Raw genomic sequence first — 19,808 nt, 5'->3', positions numbered from 1 at the left:
TTTTTTTTTTTTCTATGCAATTTTGGAGACATGTTGCAAAGCAGGCTGTTAATATGGGGAGCTTGGGCAGGATTTTAAGCTCCCTGCTCTAAGTTTGGACTCCGGTCAATCTCCAAATCCTTCAAGCCAAGCACATTAGCCAATGGTTGTTAACATTTTGGAGAGGATAAGATTCCTTTGAGAATCTAATGAAAGTTTTAGATCCCTTGTTTTCATTGAATTTTGAGAGTCTTTTCTATATTTTGGATATAAGTTCTATATCAGATATATGATTTGCAAATATTTCCCCTAAGTCTTTGGCTTGTATTTTCATTCTCTTAATAGTCCCTTTCAAAGAACCAAAGTTTTAAATTTTGATAAAGTCTAGTTTTCTGATAGAATTTTTACCCAAGATTTCCTTTTCTAAATCTCTACATTGATAGCTCTTGAGTCATAAGATTTAAATCTTTGATTTTTAGGCAAGGCAAGGAAGAAGCATGCTTTCTGAACTTCATTTCTGTTTAGTTACATCCACTATCTTGGAGTTCAGGTTTTAGCCCAGGCAATAACTACCCTTAGATCAGAGTAATGGGGCCTCCTCCCTGAGACCTACTCTTTCGAGGCTCTGATCTGGCCTTACTCCAGTTGTACTTTTCCATATGGGGCCAAGGAGACATACCCGTCCAGAGCTCACATTTCCTGTTCTTCTTCCGGATCACAAATTCCCAGTATCCAGAACTTTGGAATTCTTTGCCCAAACAGCCCACTTTTGAGCCTCTTCCTCGGGTTCGTTCTCTTGAGAGTATACCAACCTGCGTATGTGTACCCATAGGCCTTAGGTTTGGGAGGATGGACAGAGCTCGGACCTGCAGGTGGGGCAGTCATGCATGTGGATGTGAGGGCCTTTCTGGAATGGGACAGAGCCAAAACAGGAAAAGAAGGGGGCTGGCCTCCATCTGTACTCTTGTTCCAGACATGGTTCCAGGTATACTATCAAACATTTCCATGAATGATTTATGATAAGGAGTCAGAACCTATGAAATCCAAATTTCTGCGGTGAGTGATTTTGTTGGATACATGAGTATGCTATGAATGGAGCCAGAATCCACAAAGAGGAAGAGTATGGGTTGGGTATAAAGGTTAAAAGTTAATTCAATCATTTAACAAGATTTTGTTGAACAGGAGCTTATGTACTCAGCATTGAGTGTAGGACTGAATGAGATGAAGGCTCTACCCTTGTTGAACTTATATTCTGACTGGGGAGGGGATGGACCATAAACAAAGATGTATTATAATGTCAGGTGGTAACAAGTGCAGTGAAAAAAAATGGAATAAGGGAAGGGGGGGGTAAAGGGGAGCTCCTATTTTAGAAAGAGTTGTTAAAGAAAGCCTCTCTTAAGAGGTGACATTAGAGACAAGTTCTGAAAGTAATCAGGATATGTGGGGGAAAGTACTTAATTTCTAAGTACTTAATTTCCTGAAGAGCAAATATAAGAGTGCTGAGGCAGCAGTTGGCATACTGGAGGAATAACCACTAGGCAGTAGGTTTGGGTAGAGCTCAGTGAGGAAGGGGGCAAATGGTGGGAGACAAAAACTATTTTTAGAGACTAGTTGTTGGGTTTGAAGAATCCATTACATCCAAACATATATTCACATACCCAGCAAGTAGTCGGAAATATGAGTGCAGAGCTTAGGATCAAAAGTGGGGCTGCCGATAAAGAAAGAGGCTTAGCTAATATGAAGATGGTAGAAGTAGAGATTGTGCAAGTAAAGGGGTGGTCCTGATAGAAAGTGAAAACAGCGTCAAGGATGAAATCCTGGAACCACCAATGAGTAACAATGGACAGAGGAGAGGACCAAAAGGAAATATTACAGCAGCGGTCCCCAACCTTTTTGGCACCAGGGTCTAGTGCTCCTATGAGAATCTAATGCCTGATGATCTGAGGTTGAGCTGAGATGGTGATGGTAGCGCTGGGGAGTGGCTGCAAATACAGATGAAGCCTTGCTTTGTCACCTGCCATTCACTTCTTGCTGTGCGGCCTGATTCCTAACAGGCCACAGACTGCTACCGGTCTGTGGCATGGGGGTTGAGGGCCCTTGTATAATAGAACTCAGAGAAGAATTAGGAGAGGAGAGTCACAGGGCCAAGGATGTGGCACATTTCAAGATGTCCAAATGTAGCAAAGATGAGATGCTATATTTGAAACTCCTTATAAATGGAAAAACTAAGTACAAGACATTATATTATTGTTATTAATTATAATTAGAGAGCACGTGCCCTCTTCAAATGGGTATTTTAGCTTAAGGGTAATGAGAATTTAGTTATATACACGTAGTCTATTTACAATATTTAACATTTTATTATTTTTTAAAAACAAAACATCAGCTATACTGAGGAAGCAGGACTCATGATCTGTTAAACCTTATTTGTGTAATGGTATATTAACTTGTATATTTGAACATGGGTAATAATACTTACCTTAGAATTCTGCTGGATTTTGGTTAAAAGCTTACAGTAACACTTCCATAGACGATTTTCCACACATAGCTCTCTTCTGCCTGCCTGGAGGGAAGCCTTAAAATAATTAGAACTCGATGGACCAAATATTATGTTCAGTAGTCTCCTAGAATTTGACTTTAAATGACTGCAAGGTTCAGTGTCAGTGAGTAGATGCATCAAAGTCCTGGTGGTGAGTCGCCAGGGAATCCTGCTGTTTCCAAGGGAAGAATGATGTGTTAAATTCTTTCAGGAGGCTAAGTGTTTATCACCCTTAAATTGGATTTAATAATCCTAATTAGACTTGAAACTTAACTCTTGCTTTCTTGAGTTTGACTGGGGAAGCGGAAAGCTGTTGAAAGGAGAGCTCACTTTGTTATCTTTCTTTTTTCACTTTTTCCATAGTCCCTTAACAGAACCCAAAGAGAACAGAAAACTCATGACAAAAAAAAATTAAGGACAAAAAGGATTTCACATTCAGAGACAACCAACATCAAGTTCGGAAATGTGAAGGCTTAAAAAGAGGGAGATTTAATATTATTGGTTTTGACTCATCTCCTCTGGCTGTGCAGCATAATGATTAAGAGATTGGAATTTGGAGTTACACCAGAGTTTGACTCAGCTCTGACTTGGGCCTTAGTTTCTTCATTTGTGAAAGGGAGATGATACTTTTTGGTACTTTGCCTTATGTATTGTTGTGAGCATTAAGTAAGATAACATGGTAAGTGCTTGACAAGTGTTAAGTAGTATTATGAAGTCATTATAGGTAAATCTTTATGAGACATTTTCTTTTCTATCAGACCTACCCAAAAGACTATTCCTCCCCAGTGCTCTAATCTTGTGAGGCCACAGTGTTGTTCTTAGAAATATCATTTCTCAGAACAAGCTCGAATTTAATTTAGAAGCCAATTTGCAAACTACATGAGCAAATGTTATTATCTTATATTACAGTTTGCTTTGGACCCTAAGTAGTATTTTCTAACTTATTCATCAGATTGACTATTATAATTTTTGACTAGTAAAAATATGTACCTCTACAAGTGAAGAATCTGCCAATGCTGAGACTTTAATTGAAAAGTAGCTTAGTGAAGTAGCTTTAGAGTCCCATGGACCTGTATTTAAGTCTTAATTCAGCTATGTGGCTTTGAAAAAATGTTTTAACCTCTCTGAGTCTGTTTCTTCAATATACTGATAATATTACTAACCTTTAAGGTTTCATGTAAGGATCAGCAATAGTATTTGTAAAACACTCGACACAGTAGGAGCTCCAAAAGTGGCAGTAATTGTTGTTTAAAATGGTGTGCCACTAAGATGGAAATACATTTTCTTTCTAATTTAAAACAGCTTTGATGAATTTCAGAATTAGAAGGGGAATTCAACAAGCCAGCCCAAGAATAATCTTCTTCAAAAGAAAAAAAATGCCAGAAAAATTACAATAAAGCAGGTGAGCGATAAGGTCTTAAGATAAGTTGACTACAAGCTATTGTAAGTCAGCCACATGGCACCTTATTTTTTAAATGAAAGACAAACACCCTTCAGCTCTGGTCAACCTTGATTGGAACACCACCGTTTTGCAAAGTGCTTTAAAATAATAAAAATTATTAAAGTTTGATGAAGAAAATAAATGGTTCTATTTGACGATGAGACAATTCAAGGTAGAACTGAAGATTTCAATTTAAGCTGAGTAGAGGGCTCTTGGTACCTAAATGTCAGCAGGAGTTGGTTGGTTGTTGGTGCCCTTTTTTTCCACTAACATTCTACACATGGTATTTCTTCATTTTCCATTTCTTTCTCCTCTTTCTTCCTTTCTACATTGTTTCCTTTTTCCCTTGCTCCTGTCTGTGCTTTTGAATTGTGGTTGAGGTGGTTTATCCTTGTTAGTGGCAAGTGAAGGCATTTTGAAAAGACTGTATTGATGTAATCTTGTTTGGAGTCTGAGGAATAGGCTAAGGGACAAGCATGACTAAGATGAATCTAGGATCCAGTAAGAAGGTTTGAAAATTTAAAACATTCTCTGTTCACTTTAAGTCATAGTAAAAGTCAAAGTTTCAATTGGAATATTCTAGTGCCCTGTAATTGTTTCAAGAAGCGAAAGCACGTTCATTGACATACCAGCTCAGACCACGGGTTTAGTGTGTGACAGGGAAGAGTTGTGGAATGTCTTAGTTGCACTGTATTATCTCAAAAGATTAGGGATATAGCTGGAGCTCTCCTTAACAATTCATTTTTATTATGTTTATTTGTATATTTAGCCTGCCTTGTCAGCTCGCATGTAAGCTCTTTGAGGATGGATATTGTATTTTATTCATTTCATATTCCCTACTTTTAACACAGCGATTTGTCTATAGAGAGCATGCCATAAACATTTGAGGAATATTCAATTTATGAGTACACACACAATTTATTTTGAAATGCAAGCTCAGATGACTATATTTTTCAAATAAAAAATTCGAGACGTATGGTCTGACAGGGTAGAGTATACTTATGAGGACTATGTCAAATATTTTAAATATTATCCCAGAAATATTTTAAATATTATCCTGGAAAATATTGGGTGATAGAATCGCTTTAATTACAGTATCCAGCCCAGGGTTTCTTATCCTGTAGCCAATGAACTTAAAAGAGTCTCTGAATGGAATTCAGAGACAGTCTTTCAATTGGTATGAAAAAAAAAATCTTTATTTTCACTAATGTTCAACTGAAATTCAGCATTTTTCCCTACTGTAAATGTAGGCAACAAACCACAGTAGAATTAGCAGTACCTTTCATTGTCAATAGAAATCACAGACATTTTTTATTTCACGTTACATTTATTATGGATATCTTGAAATATCTTCTAATTGCTTTAACATTTCAGTAGTTATTTGACTCATCGCAAGATCCTGACACTTAGTGTTCATAAAGAAAAACAGAGTAGTATGTCACAAATTTGTTTTAAAAATATGTTTCCTAATTGTATTTCAACATAAAATTTGTAATGCTATGTATTTTATTTTAAAACCCTTCCATACCTTTTACCAGACTGTCACAAAGCACAAAATAGGTTAAGAACCCTTAAGCCAGAAGTTAATAAATTTTAAGCTTCAAGGTGCCTCACTTTTACCATGTCCTGCCTAGACTGTTCCTAAATTTGTATTCATTTTATATTTATATTTTCGTATCATTTTATATTTTTCTTAAAGAACCTAGCATTCGTATGCTTCACATCCCGCAATACAAAACTTGGATCCACTGAGACATTTAGCTTGGTACTGGGCACGTAGTAGGTTTTCACTTAATAATTTTCGGTTGATAGGGTCTGAAAAATTCAAATGATGTTTGAGTGTATCTGGAAATCCCGCAGACCACTGCGTGACCTTCTCCACTCCCTAAAGGGGGTGGGGCGTTGGAAGCTGTGGTTAGAGTAGGGAGGGAAGGGCTGTGGGATGAGACAGGTTTGGACTAAGGTGAGGACAAGGAACAAAACTAGTAGGGGCGGAGAGTGAGAAACAAGTTTAGAGATAACGGCTATTGGTCTCCTCTGGGGATTAGCCCTTTTCCCTGCACGACTCTTTTGGCTTCATTGTTGCGGAGAAAAATGGTCCGTGCTCTATCATTCGTGCGTAACATTGCTTGAGTCTTGACCACTTGAGTTTTCTCACATTGAGATGCTTCCAACAAAATGCAGAAGGGAGCCAGGGGGACAGAGAGGGAGAGTGTTATGATAGTTCCAAGGAATGATTTTCTCATGAAATTCCCCAAATGACCAGCCAAATCATCCTTTAATCTTTTTCTAATTAGATTCCCAAAGATGACCTAGGAGGCCCGACCGCGTGGCGGTGGGCGTGTCTGGGGCGGACGCCGGTGGCCGCGTCGTTAGAGGGAGATTAGGGACGCTGCGGCACCAGCGATGGGGCGGGAGGGCCGCCGCGAGGCCGACGCGGACCGTAGGGGGCGGGGTTCCGGAGACGGCCACGCGGCGCGAGGCCCAGGTTTTCGACCTCGCTTCGGCTGCAGGCAAGAAGAGAGGAGTCTCCGCCCCTCAGGGCCTAATGCCCCGCAGCCTCGCCTCTACTCGGGGCTTCGCCACAGACCCCTTTGTGTTCCTACCCCCGCCCCGGAGGCGCCTCAGCCATTGGCGCTGAGTTCTCTCATTGGCTCAGCCGACGGCTTCATCGATTGGCTCCCAAATCGTCCGGTGTGGCACGCCTCTTCTCGCTCCCATTGGTCGCCTGGGCTGCCCCTCAGGCTGTCGCGCGACGTGATTGCCCGACCACTTAGAGTCCCTGGAAGCAGTTCCGGGAAACCCCGCGTGCTGCCGGGATCGCGTCTCTGTCCATGAGGGGGGGCAGGGGGTGGCGCGCGCGCCATTTCTAGTCGTTTTCAAAGCGCCTCGCGCTGATTCTCACGGGCCTGGCCGTCGGCCCCTGCTCTGCCCGGGTGAGTCTCGCGCCGGCCCGTGGGGGGAGGGGCAGGGAGCCCCGATCAGACCCGACTCGGCCCGGCCGGGGCTCGGCGCCGGGTCCCCAGTTTCATTTTCGCTCCAAGGCCCCGGGGTGGGGGTGGGGATGGGCTGGGGGCGGCTTCGGCCTCGTTCTCGTCCGGCCGCACAGCTGAGGGCCTAGCCCCGCCGAGGCGCTTCTTCGCCCTAGTTCATCTTACCCCCGCCCCTCCGACCCCCGGCCCGCGGGCCGGCCCGCCGGGCGCCCTCCGCGCGGCCTGCCTCTGTGGGCAGTGCTTTTCCCGCCTCCGCCCGCCGCTCCATGCGGCGAGGCTGCGCTGGCAGCCTGAGGCGCCCGCGGCTCCATCGCTTCTCCCTGCCGGAGCCGCCTCGCTCCTGTCTCAGCTGGCCTAGCTACGAGTGGGATGTGTTGATGGTCGGGACAGGCATGAGGGGGTGGGGTGGGCAGAGGGCGGGATGCAAACTCCGGGTTACCTGAGCCAAGAAAACTTTTGTGGGAAGCAGAAGCTGAAAGGATGATGTGTATAGGAAGCCTCCTTCCCCTCCCCCATTTTGCATGCTGCGAGCTGAGATTTGAAGGAAAAAATGACTATTAGAGGCCACGAACCTTACAAGCGGCGCCTGAGATACATAATTCTGAGAATATCTTAGGCGTGCCAAATTGGAAAGGCGATTCTTTTTATACGGTGGTGACCGTATTGCCAAAATTTAAAACTTAAAGCCACGGGGTTTTGAAAGGTCCATACCTTTCACACTGCCTGTTTGAGATTTTTGCTGTCCTCAAGAGGCTGAATTTTATGTTTCATGAGTCAGTCATAGGGTAAGGGCTTGACACTCCGAAATCCTGAGATAACCGTTAGTTTTCATTTCGTTAGTTCTTTTACAGCCCGTCTCTTAAAGTGAAGAATTTGCACAGAGATGTTCAGAAAGAGTCAGGGGTTAGTGCTGACTTCCCTAATCTCCCAGTAGCCCTTTTAAATCTTAATGAAATTTCTACTTTTTGCAAAAATGCTTAGATCAAATAACTCCAGTCACATTAGTATATTTGCTGCATCAGAAATATGGTTTGGCTGTGTGGCATTGTGTTGAATTGACACAAGAGTTTTAAATGCTCTCGTGACCTAAAAGTCTTTTTTAAATGAGCATATTGTATTTGGCTTGAAGAGAGAGGTTTTTTCCTTGATCTGAAAGGTTGTATCTTCTGGAATCTAATTTTACATTTTTTGTTAAAGTTTACAAACTTTTTGAAAATTTCAACCAATTTGAGAATCAACTTGCAGAGAGCCTTTGAAGTGAAATGATAGTCAAATATTTCTATCTTGTGCTTAATATGCAACTTGTCTCTTTGCTTTACACGTACAAACACACCACTTTAACAGATGTTCATCGAACTTTTCTGTTAAAAATTTGCCTTCTTTCTGTGGCTAATAGTATTTCCAGGTGCAATACCGTAAGGGTCTTGTGATGAGAACTTTTGAGTTCCGATGATCTTATTATGGTCGTACTTGAGGGTGGGAGAGCATGGGGAAAAAACTATGTTCACAAAAACTTTGGACTTTAGGATGAATCTTTATAGAAATAGGTTGTATTAATCAGTAAACGTATTCCTCTTACACTATAGTTTCTTGATCAGAAGTGTACCAGTTTTGAATGTTTTTGTTTTGCCAGTTCATCGGAATTTAAGGCTTGCCTTGTGGAACATCCACCCGGAGTTTAATCATAGAATCTGCGTCTGTATAGACATTAGCGGGCTATCAAATCTTAATAATGATTTGTAATCATAAGAAATCATATTGTTTATCTCATTTTCAGAGTATCCTTTCTGCATTTTTCTCTTTTTCTACTCTATTACCTCCTTCCTCGGTCTTCCTTTTTCATTAACTTCAAAATATTAATGGACTTTGAAATGAAATGAAGTTGTTTTAAGTCAGAAAACTGCACCTGGTGCATTGCACAGTGTTTGACAAGCAGTCTGGAAGTGTGGTTATCTTACGAGTTTTAGTGCTTTTTAGGAAACTTGTATTTTCTTTATAGATGACTAGTTATCTTGAGTTTCATCAAAAAAAGTAGGCTTTTTCTTGAGATCCACTTTCATGTCCTTCATTTCGGTATTCGTTGCATTGTCTTTATTCTGCTGCTTATTATCTTCATCACATGATAATTTCACCACAGACAAATGCACTTTAACTTTAATTCTCTATCTTTTGAGGTATAGAGACTGTCCTTGTATGGTTAATCTCTCTTCAGGGAGTTGGTTCATTTCAGCATTACATACAGGTTGAACATACAAAATGATTTGGGTAGGTTAAGACATCTCACCTAAGATTATCCTAATTAATGTTTGTTGAAACTATTCAGAAGTTAGTTGTCCATTCTTCATTATGTTTCGCAGCTTTATTTTACTTATATGAAAAATCCAATGTGTAGTCATTGTTTTTTTTAATGAAGCAACCTCAACTATATAGCTAGCTCACTTTTTATTTTATGTGGACTTAAAACAATTGTTTAGCTTTTAAACTTGGTCATTTTTTCTTTTAAATCTGTGAATGGGAATAGTCCATTAATTTTAGAGCAAAAAATAATGTCAAGTTTTTTTGTTTTAAGTGAGATGGAGAAAACCCAAACCACCAGTGTGTTGAACTAGAGACAACAGGGTATTTGTTTCACACCTATCTTGGATTTGAAGCAGAGCTAGGAAAATTTGAATGTCCTTAAACCTTGACTCCGTGGTCTGTGGGTGTTCATGATGTTTTTAAACCGAACTTTTAAAAACTGTATAAGAATTGAGAGCTGAGGGGATTTTTAGGATTTTGTGGTGATTTGTTGATATGCTTGTCAGGACACAACAGCTGCTTTTGTTAATCAGCGATTCTACCTTAAGTAAATTCAAGCCTTTATTTACTCTAGTGTACATGAAGTTCGTTAAAGATCTAATGCTTCCATGTACATTTTCTATGGTTTTACAGGATTGTTATTGCAAATTTAGGTCAGATACATCACAAAAGGCATAAAATATTTTGATAGATTATTAGCAGCATGTATACAAATTAGTTTAGATAAATCATGCATTGTCCTACAAACTAGTTATTTCTGGCTTAATGTAATATAGCTCCTGAATTTTTTCCAGCAGCATAATAAAATGGCTAATCAGGTGAATGGTAATGCGGTACAGTTAAAAGAAGAGGAAGAACCAATGGATACTTCCAGTGTAACTCACACAGAACACTACAAGACACTGATAGAGGCAGGCCTCCCACAGAAGGTGGCAGAAAGACTTGATGAAATATTTCAGACAGGTATAATATGCATTTCTTGTTTCTGACTGGTTATGAAAGTGAGGGCAAACCACTTTGAATATTATAGATTTTTTTTAAGGTTAAATAATACTTATTGTTTCTGATCTATGTAGAGCTGAATGTTTGTTACTTTCCCTTCATTGAGGGCATATTGGGTTTGACTTTGATATTCTTATCTCATTATTTTGAAGCCTTCTTAGTGTTGAATATGCAGTCTTCGTTGTTTCAGAACAGTACATCAATTTGTCTTAGATTTACCACCAATTAAAATGTATGTTTCAGCATACCAAATTTTACTTTTTTTCCTTAATCTAAATCAGTCATCATTTTGCTTTTACTTTTCTACTTTTAGCTTCTTAAAGTGATTGTTAAATCAGCTTAGGTCTGATTAGGTGGCAAATAAGAGGACCGGTTAGACAGTATTGTCTGAAATGACAATAAATGTCAGACTCCTTGAGAGTTTGTGGCCTGTCTAGTTTCTAATAGACAGAAATCCACATCTCTCAGTACTTTGGAAGTGTTTGGTTTGTAACAGCTGATTTTTTTTTTTTTTTTTAAAATCTAGAAGTCCCATAGTTAAGTGCTTAAGCAAATTTGAACATCTTAATATAGTTGGTTGTAAGTGGTTTGCAGTTTTAAAGAGGGAGAGAAATATTTACCCTTAGGGAATGTTGTTCAAAAATAAATGTGTCCTCCCCTTTGGGGCCATGGATGGAAACTTTCTTCCTCAGTGTTTTGTGTGCCTATCCAGATTCTGGGAGAGAGAACTGAATTGTCTCACAAATGTGTCTGAAGTACTGTAGTAACAAATATCTGTTTTTTTGGTTCTTAAAAAATTTTTTTAATCTGAAAAGCTCGGGATAATTTCAGATGTTAAAATGACTTCTAAAAATGACTCCTGAGTGATGGTCCCATTTGAAAATCAGTCCTCAGGAACTTTGTGACATTCTGCCATGGAGAATTCGCAGTGATCTGCTTAGAGATGCTCTCTTGTAGAGTGTTTTGTTATTGATAAAATGCTGATGGTTTGAGTGTATGGTTGGATTAACAGAGTGGACGGATGGGTGTCCTGAGTTGTGGTGGTATGGAATATTCAAGTAAGGAAACTCCATTTATTTAGACATGCTCATTTTGAGCTTTTAAAACAAATCATGGCAATATTTTTTAAAAGCAACTTCGCAAATGGCATTTTATTTATTTAAAATGTATTTACTTTACGGAATAAAGTTGTTTTTGGCTTTAACCAAAATGGAGTCACTTTTGACGTTAGTTCATATGGACGCGGGGGGTTTTAATCTGCTAAATATTTCTATTTTACTTTGGATCAATTCTGAAATCTATTCCTTATACGTATATGGAGAGAAATATAACACTTAACAGACTTAAATTGTATTTTAAGCTTAATAGATGTTCTGTGTGTAAATATACTACATGTATAGAATGCAGTGTATATTTTCTTTATAGTTTATGTGTAAGTCCACAGTAAAATCCTTAATGCCATTTGAAAAAAATTGTCATTTTTGACAGTGTTGTGAATGCCACAGCATCTTTTAAATCTCAGCTTGACACTTCAGAAGAACAAAAAAATGCCTTAAAATATGATTTTCAGAATTGATTAATCAAGCTGCACTTGCATTTGTAGAAAAGTTTAAAATTATGCCTTTCCACATTCTGACTGCAGCAAAGTAGATGATTAGATAAACAAATGCATTTCATTTTATCTTTAGTGCTAAGGAAGGAAAGCCTTTGACACTTTTTGGAGAGCGGAAAGAATTTAGTAAAAATGGTTCTTTCTTATTTTTTTCCCCACTTCTTGTGTGGGTAGCAATAGCTACAACAGTCCATATAATTTGAAGGTTGATCCTTGAGAAAAACAATGTGTTCTTACCACTCTAACATCGACCAGGATTTGTTATATTAATGCTTAATCTGTAGTACAGTGTGTACATCAAATTTAACTTCCAACGCTTAAACCTTCTGGGGAGTGGGAAATCAGTTAGAATTTTTGTGGTTTTTTTTGTGGGATGTGCAGATTGAAAGTCATGTTTATAGGTATTGACATTTTATCTCTTATTTTCATGTTTGTACTCTTGACCTTTCTATATAGTATTTGTATAGCTGTCTATATGCATATAGTTAAGTTAAAATGTAGTGTGGTAGTAATAGTATTTACTGTAACTATTCTTGATTAAATATTGATAGCAGTTTAATCTTTTGTTGCAGTAATGTTACCCTTTTAATTTTTAGGATTGGTAGCTTATGTCGATCTTGATGAAAGAGCAATTGATGCTCTCAGGGAATTTAATGAAGAAGGAGCTCTGTCTGTACTACAACAGTTCAAGGAAAGTGACTTATCACATGTTCAGGTGAGGCCATTACTCAGAAATGTCTTTGAACAACTAATGACCTGAAATTATTTTACTATTTTTTTCCTGTGGAGAAGTGGTATTTTTTGTTTATGACTACCTCTGCTTCTTTTAAAAAATTAAAGAAAAAAAGGATCTGCTGATGGCAAAGTTTTCAGAAACACAGGTATAAAGTAAAAGTCTCCCTCTTTGGTTTATAGTAAGTTACTTAAAAAAAAAATTAAAATCAAAGCCAAGGTTTGCTAATTTTACTTGTTTTTTACATGTTTAAGTTACTCAGATCTTAAAGATTTTTGTATTATCTGATCCTGTTTTATTATCTTGGTGGAAAATATGTAGGTGGGGGGAATAGTTTTGAAACATATGGCAAAGATAGTTCATATGCATTTAAATATCAACAAATGGAAGACTTTTGCCAGTGTAGAAGGTAAGAGGCCTTGGCTGTCTTTACTGCTTTCTGCTCCAGTCTCTGGCACATGGTAACCACGTAGCAAATATTTGTTGAGTGAATAAATGAGTAAAGATTTTGTTAAAATTCTGGTTTTCAGAAATGTAAATTTAATTATGTATTTGACCCTTCAGTGATTCTTAGTAATTCTTTTTCATTGAATTACTTGTCTCTTCTAGAACAAAAGTGCATTTTTATGTGGAGTTATGAAGACTTACAGGCAAAGGGAGAAACAGGGAAGCAAGGTGCAAGAGTCTACAAAGGGACCCGATGAAGCAAAGATCAAGGTAAAACTTGACAAAATTGAATTTAATGATGAGATAGCATGCTTACTTCCTAGAAACGGTTTTTATAGTTCTCTTTTTTTTTTAAAATTAGTGTTTAGAAATGTAATAATTTAGGGAAAATTACTTAAGAATTTGAGGGGCAAACATTTAGTTATTTGGTGGAAAACTCTAATTTAGACTCTCCCTTATTTCTTGTTCTTTGGTCTATGAATGGTATATATTTATTGACGCTTCCTTTAATAGTTTCTTGGGTTGACTCAGTCATGTTTCTTGGTTCAGTTTCTTTCATACTACTTTGTTTCTTTTTTCTTGATAAAGAGGTGTTTTTATAACTGCTTTCCTCCTTTTGAATTTTTATTACTTCAGTTTCTTTATTTGTAAACTGGGGATAGTAATAGTACCTACGTCATAGAGTTGTCGTGAGGATTAAAGGAATTAAAATATGTAAAGCACTTAGAATAATACCTGGAATGTTGTAAGAACTGTGTAACTATGAGATATTATTGTTACTATTATTATTATTTAGATACACTGCTGTGAAAGGTACATATGGGGCTTTTAGTGAAAGACCAGTGAACCTAATTCCTTAGATGGACATTGATGTTTTGCTGTAGTAATAGACTTTTCAATTTGAAATAGTTATTTAATGTTGAAGTTTGTACAGTTTTACATAGATAGGAAATATAACTTGTAGTTTCCGTCATATAATTAGCTTATATAGAGCTCTTTTTATAACTTTTCCCCCTCATTTGTAAAATGATAATCCTTTTATTACTATTTTAAAAATAATTAAATATGTGAAAATTCCATTTCATATTAATAGTTTTTCAAAAAACATAACTTCATTGAATAGTCCTATATTATGTCCCTAAAGCTATTTACTCTTGATAAAGTATAATATATGTAATATGTGTGTATTACATGTTATATAAGTACCACCATGAGTAAATGTGTAATATACATATTATGTATATTTTATATATTACATGTATTTCTGTGTTTAAAAGTAGAACGACATAAAATAAACAAACAAAAAAGTAGAGTAGCTCAGTTTGAGTCAAAGGTAAAAAATGGAGATATTTTTGAAAACTACTGAATTTGATGGTGTCTAAAATCTCTTGTTGCTTCGACATTGTATAATTTTAAAAACCTGAGGTGTAAGAATTCTTCCCTTTCTAGGTAGATTATGCTTCTTTTTTTGTCCCATGTGGCTTTGTTCTGTAGGCCCTTTATATAAACTAACAAAACCTAAGGGCAAGGACAATATCTTCTTTTCTGCAATTCCTCTTGATACCTAATATTATATTGTGAGGAAGGTTGGAAATCAGGAAACATGAGGTTTTTGCTTTTTGAAACCTGATTTGTATTCATTTGGTATTGCCAAATATTTTGAGTCTGTGCTATATGAGAAATGGTCTGGTTCTTACAGAGTTTATGGTATAGCAGGAATATAAAGCAAAAGGATCAAACAAAGTAGAAGTTAAATTGTTTGAGTATAATAGAAAGTAGGAAGATGTGAGAAATAGTAAATGAGAGAAGCTGTTTGAGAGGTAGGACTTACAATTTTTTTAAGGGTAGAGAACACTTTATTTGAAAAGAATCACTGGTGGATATAAGTATGGTATGTGAAGGGAACAAGTAAGGAAAGAAGTCTAATTGAAGTAGAGGGGGTGCAAAATGAGGAATACTGTGCTACATAAATATGAGTAGGTAGCTTGGGTTCAGCATGTGTTGAATTATTAATAACCCTTGCCCCATTTTTCTGTTCTCATAACAGAAGAAGGTGTGTCCTTAGAGACTTAATTTGCCTATAACCCTTTCCATTAAATGTATGGAAAGGAGAAGTAAAATAAAGTGGGAGGAATATGTGAGAAGAACCAGTGTGAATTTTGACTTTTTTTTTAAACCTAATTATAAGATACATAGCCTAAGAGTTGAGGTGCTTTTGGAAAATATTAATATACTGATTTGTGATATTATTCAAGAATAAACAGTTGTACAAATTATCTTTAGGCCTTGCTTGAGAGGACTGGTTATACTCTGGATGTAACCACAGGACAGAGGAAGTATGGTGGTCCTCCACCAGACAGTGTGTATTCTGGCATGCAACCTGGAATTGGAACAGAAGTAAGTGTTCTTCAGCTGTTTGCCAAAATCTTTCCAGTGTGTAGATTATTCTCTCTGTTGTGCAATTAGGAAAAATACTTGATTCTTTTTTAAAAGTTTAGCTATTATTTTTTTGGATATCCATCTGTATTTTGCTGCCATCATAAGCAAAGGTAATCATGTGACTAGTAGTTACTCAAACACCTTGTAAAAGAATGTAGAATTCTTGGAGCTGATTGCTAAAACTATGCGACTAGCAACACACCATTTTAGGTGTTTGGGTGAGGTATTCAAGAGAAACAATTGTTTTTTCTTTTTTTGGTTTTGTTTTATGTCTGATTTTGAATAGTGCTTTTACTCTCTCCTTTACCCTCCCTCCCCTCCATCACATAGAGGGTCCTCAATATTTACTGAGAGATTTATTGATGGGAGTGGGTTTTACAAGGGAAGGGTGTGGAATAAAAGGTTGAGCACATTGGTTTTTATTTGAACAAAGAAGTAATTCATCCTTCATCTGTGCCTTCATAAAGGTTTCTTCATATGCCTTTATGCTAGCCTATTTTAATCCTTTAAATGGAGAAAACTATGGGCCAAAATGTAAGCTCTGTTACAGCAGGGACATTTTCTGATTTAGTGTTTCAACTGTCTGTATTTAGTGCCTTGCATAATGCAGCAATATAGTAGGCACACAATATTTGATGAATGATTGGTTACAGTTTTTTTCTTTGGATACTAAAATTGTGGCTTTGTAACTTAAATTTTAAACTAGATTAAATGATAATTTTATAGGATTTTCTTTAAAACAAAGTAATGGGTGTAGCTTCTTTAGGTGATGATGTCAGTTAAATATTTGGGTGGTATTATATATCTCCTACTTATGTTAGAATTGTAAGAAATCTTAAAAGTTAACTCTCTCATTTTAAACTGTTATCAGTAACACTCTCAAAAGTTAAAACTTAACTTTCCAGGTAGCCAAAAGCAGATTATTTCTAGTTCGTAACTAGACAAAGACATCACCATGTAACATAATTTCTTAGATCTGTATCAGAACTAATTCTGGTTGTGTTCTCTGTATATAGAGTGGAATTTACATTCACTGGTCTTTGTTTCCTGAATTTCTTTTAAACATTACAGTTAATAGTCTATTTTTTTCTATTTCTGTATATTTAAAGAAAATGTAAAGGGGCTCTTAAGCTTTTTGTGTTTTTAATACCTGAATCAGCTATATATGATTGTTTAGTCTCTTTTTAAAAAAAAAAAACTGAATTACTTAATGTTATGTAATTATTGATAGTGTTGAAATTGGGGCTCCAAGCCATCTATGTTCCTTATAGGAGTGAATGTCATCAAAACATAGTGTACAAGTGAATGATATTTTTGCGTTTTTTTCACTTTTGTCCCCTCATTAACTCCCCCTCCCTGCTATCCTTTATCTTCTGCCTATGTAGTGAATCCTTTCAAATCTACATTTATATTTTATTTTTAAAGAACATAGAAATATAGTTCAGCTTTCTTAGACTAGTACAGCATATGTATTTTTGTCTAATGGTTTTGAATTTTGTTCTTAGTATCAGAATTTTTTTTTTAATTAAATCCTCATATAAAATAATTAAAGTGCCTTTTCCTTGTTTTTGAGACAGCCTACAATACCTCCAAGAGGGGAATACAGTTTAAAAAAGTTATCTGTAGTATACCATTCAGCATATGATATCCATGTTAGTATTTATCAGTTATAACATTTATCTTAGTTTTGTTTTTTTTCAACTAGTTATAAAATCCTTAGGAATAAACATTAAGTCTATATAATACTGTTATATTCTTCCCAATGCAAAATACAACCTCGTGTAAAATTGGTTGTTATCTATTTCATAATTATAAAAATGAACTTTTTTTTTAGCCTATTTGATTGCTTTCATTAATGAGCTCATTAATTGGAGACTTATTTTATCTTTGCTTTAAATAGATAAAGAAAGACTTTGCTAGTATTCTAAGATTTTACTGGAAGCATCCGAACAATTTAATAGGAAATTGTTTTGAGTATCCAGTTAGAAACAAATAGTTGGTATCTGGTTAAAAACAATTTTATAATTACAGTGCTAATTGTAAAATATGTATACATTCTTTTAAATTGCATTGCTTCTTTAGAAGATTTTTTTCTCTATATTAGATATAATTACATACAGTAGGTATTGTAGCAGAATCCCAGTATGAGATCAGCCTAAGCCACTCTTGTCATACAATTTATTACAACAGAATCACAGTGTAAAGTTTTGGCTTCCTCTCATAAATTTAAGTTTCCTGAGATTTGACCTGTACTTGTTGAAAATTAAAGTTTTGAAAAATCAGAAAAATAGGTTTTTAATATATTGGGTTTCTGGTAGATTTAATAAATTGGTTTTAATTGATATTTTTTGATCCTCTGGGGTTTAGGTTTTTGTTTTGTTTGTTTCATTACAGTCATTAAAATTTTTTAGCTCTTGATTGAGGAAGTTGAAATTAGGGTCAGTTCCTGAGACTGACAAAATTAAGTTATAAGAAGACTTCGTGGTTTATCTTTGGATAAAATCTACTGTAAATTAATCCTACAAATGAGCATTCATTATTAGCAAGACGTTACCAAGCATTGTCTTGAGATGAGAAATATACAAGAATGATTGGTATTAATTTTGGGATGTATTTTTTAGTGTGCCATGGCTCTCAGACCTAATCTGGTTATAATATCTGCATAGTCTTCAGCTGGTATTATAAAACTGTTTTGGGGAACAAATTCTGTTTTTATTTGTCTGCATTAACAAAAATGTAACATCCATGGAGATCATGGCTACATGGTAAGCTTTTATTTGTTTAAGCTACATAGAACTGGTGTTCTGTTGAAGGATTCAAAGGAAATGGTAGATTGAGATCTAATTCTTTGTTTTATTCACTAATGGAGGTATTACAGAACCAGTAACAGAGACCTATTTAATGGAAACCTAAAAGTATATGACTTTGTAGTGCCTGAATTGAATTATGTGTATAAGGAAGAGCTTCCATGTTTGCAATATAGCAAGTAAATGGGATAATGGAAGAACCCCAGTAGATACACAAAAGACTATTGAGCTGCCTGGTTACTTATGTCGATTACTTCCAGAGCCTCAAAGGGCTTCCTCTGTTACTGTTAGAATATTCGATGGATCACTATTAGACAGCCAAAACTTTTCTAAAGCCTTGATGCTGAGTGAGTAAAGGAAAAACTGTCGTTATGGTATTCACCAGATTCTGTTGGTTCTGGAGGGGAGGTGGAAGATTACTTGCCCATGATTGAATGTTTACTTTGAATAGCTCATATGGAGCCAGAATGGCTCCGGAACCAACAGATTAGTAAAAGTATATTTAGACAAAAGAACAAAAGAAAGTCTACAGCCATGCTACCTTGAACAAATCCGATCCTGTCTGATCTCGGAAGCTAAGCAGGGTCAGGCCTGGTTAGTACTTGCATGGGAGACCACCTAGAGGGACCAGGTGCTGTAGGCATCTAAAAAAATCAGGGATTGTCAGATGACAAGGTCCTTGCAATCTGTGAAGTCAACCAAAGGTTGCCTCGCCTTAAAAAAAAAGAGAACAAAAGAAAATATTTAGGTAATTAAAAATTGAGCTTAAAATGCTTTAAAAGGAGTGATACTTAATTCTTGAATATTGTTTAGTTTTAACCTTTTTAAGTTCTTTTAATGCCCTAAGTTAAACTGATTTTGAAATGAGGCTACCTCCTATTTCTCAGATAATCAATATTTTTGGTCTATTTCTTTATGGACCTCAGTGATTATAATATTGGGTACTTTGTTGACCACAGATTTGTAGATATTCTAAAATAAAACAGTATTCTCTTGGAAAATCTGTCAGCTGGACTTTTAACATTCAAATGATAGAGTATAAGGAGCTTGCTCTTATGAATCCTTTCTGTAAATTGATTATTCAATCATCAAAGTAATTACTTTTGCTGAAAATACATGTTTTTCACTTTGAGTATGCTTAATGATGCAAACTTGTCTGGTTCTAAAAATATAGGTACAAGTGTTATATAAGTAGTATAATAATCTGCCACTTAGTTTCTTCCCTTTCCTCTGTGTCATATATTTTCATAGTGCCACTGCATGTGTGCTTTCTTTGCTTTTACATGTATACGTATGTAATGTGTAGGGAGAAAATATGGTTGGTAAAGCACGTAATTATGGGGCACCATTGCATTATATTAGTAGAAACAACATAAAGCAGAATTTACTTCCCAAAACAGTTTTAAAATACTCAGATATCCTCAAATATAAAAATACTCTAATCAGACTAGGCCAGAGAGTCTAGCCACACCAAAAAAGTGCATTTCAAAATTAACGTCAGTTACCCTTGTATATTTC

The 19,808-nt window shown here is 36.5% G+C and overlaps 1 protein-coding gene and 1 pseudogene across 7 annotated transcripts in view; both read left to right on the top strand.

The window, feature by feature from the left end:
- The first annotated feature begins 6,738 nt into the window (after positions 1-6,738).
- HNRNPR (heterogeneous nuclear ribonucleoprotein R) overlaps positions 6,739-19,808 on the top strand; it is a 29,708-nt gene continuing 16,638 nt past the window's right edge. For 3 of the 7 annotated variants that reach the window (XM_039854397.1, XM_039854394.1, XM_039854396.1), the window contains exons 1-5: positions 6,739-6,895; positions 10,048-10,213; positions 12,461-12,579; positions 13,207-13,314; positions 15,328-15,441. In XM_039854397.1, coding sequence (XP_039710331.1) covers positions 10,057-10,213; positions 12,461-12,579; positions 13,207-13,314; positions 15,328-15,441 — 498 coding nt within the window. In that variant the 5' untranslated portion in view covers positions 6,739-6,895; positions 10,048-10,056. Of the gene's footprint in view, positions 6,896-10,044; positions 10,214-12,460; positions 12,580-13,206; positions 13,315-15,327; positions 15,442-19,808 lie in introns of all 7 variants that reach the window. The other 4 variants (XM_039854398.1, XM_039854395.1, XM_039854400.1 and 1 more) reach the window with 4 other exon arrangements.
- Positions 18,815-18,933, top strand: LOC120596380 (uncharacterized; annotated as a pseudogene).

This window comes from Pteropus medius, unplaced genomic scaffold (genome assembly GCF_902729225.1).
Source record: "Pteropus medius unplaced genomic scaffold, Ma_sr-lr_union100, whole genome shotgun sequence".
NCBI classification, from domain to species: domain Eukaryota; kingdom Metazoa; phylum Chordata; class Mammalia; order Chiroptera; family Pteropodidae; genus Pteropus; species Pteropus medius.
This window is presented reverse-complemented; position numbering and strand designations above follow the sequence as displayed.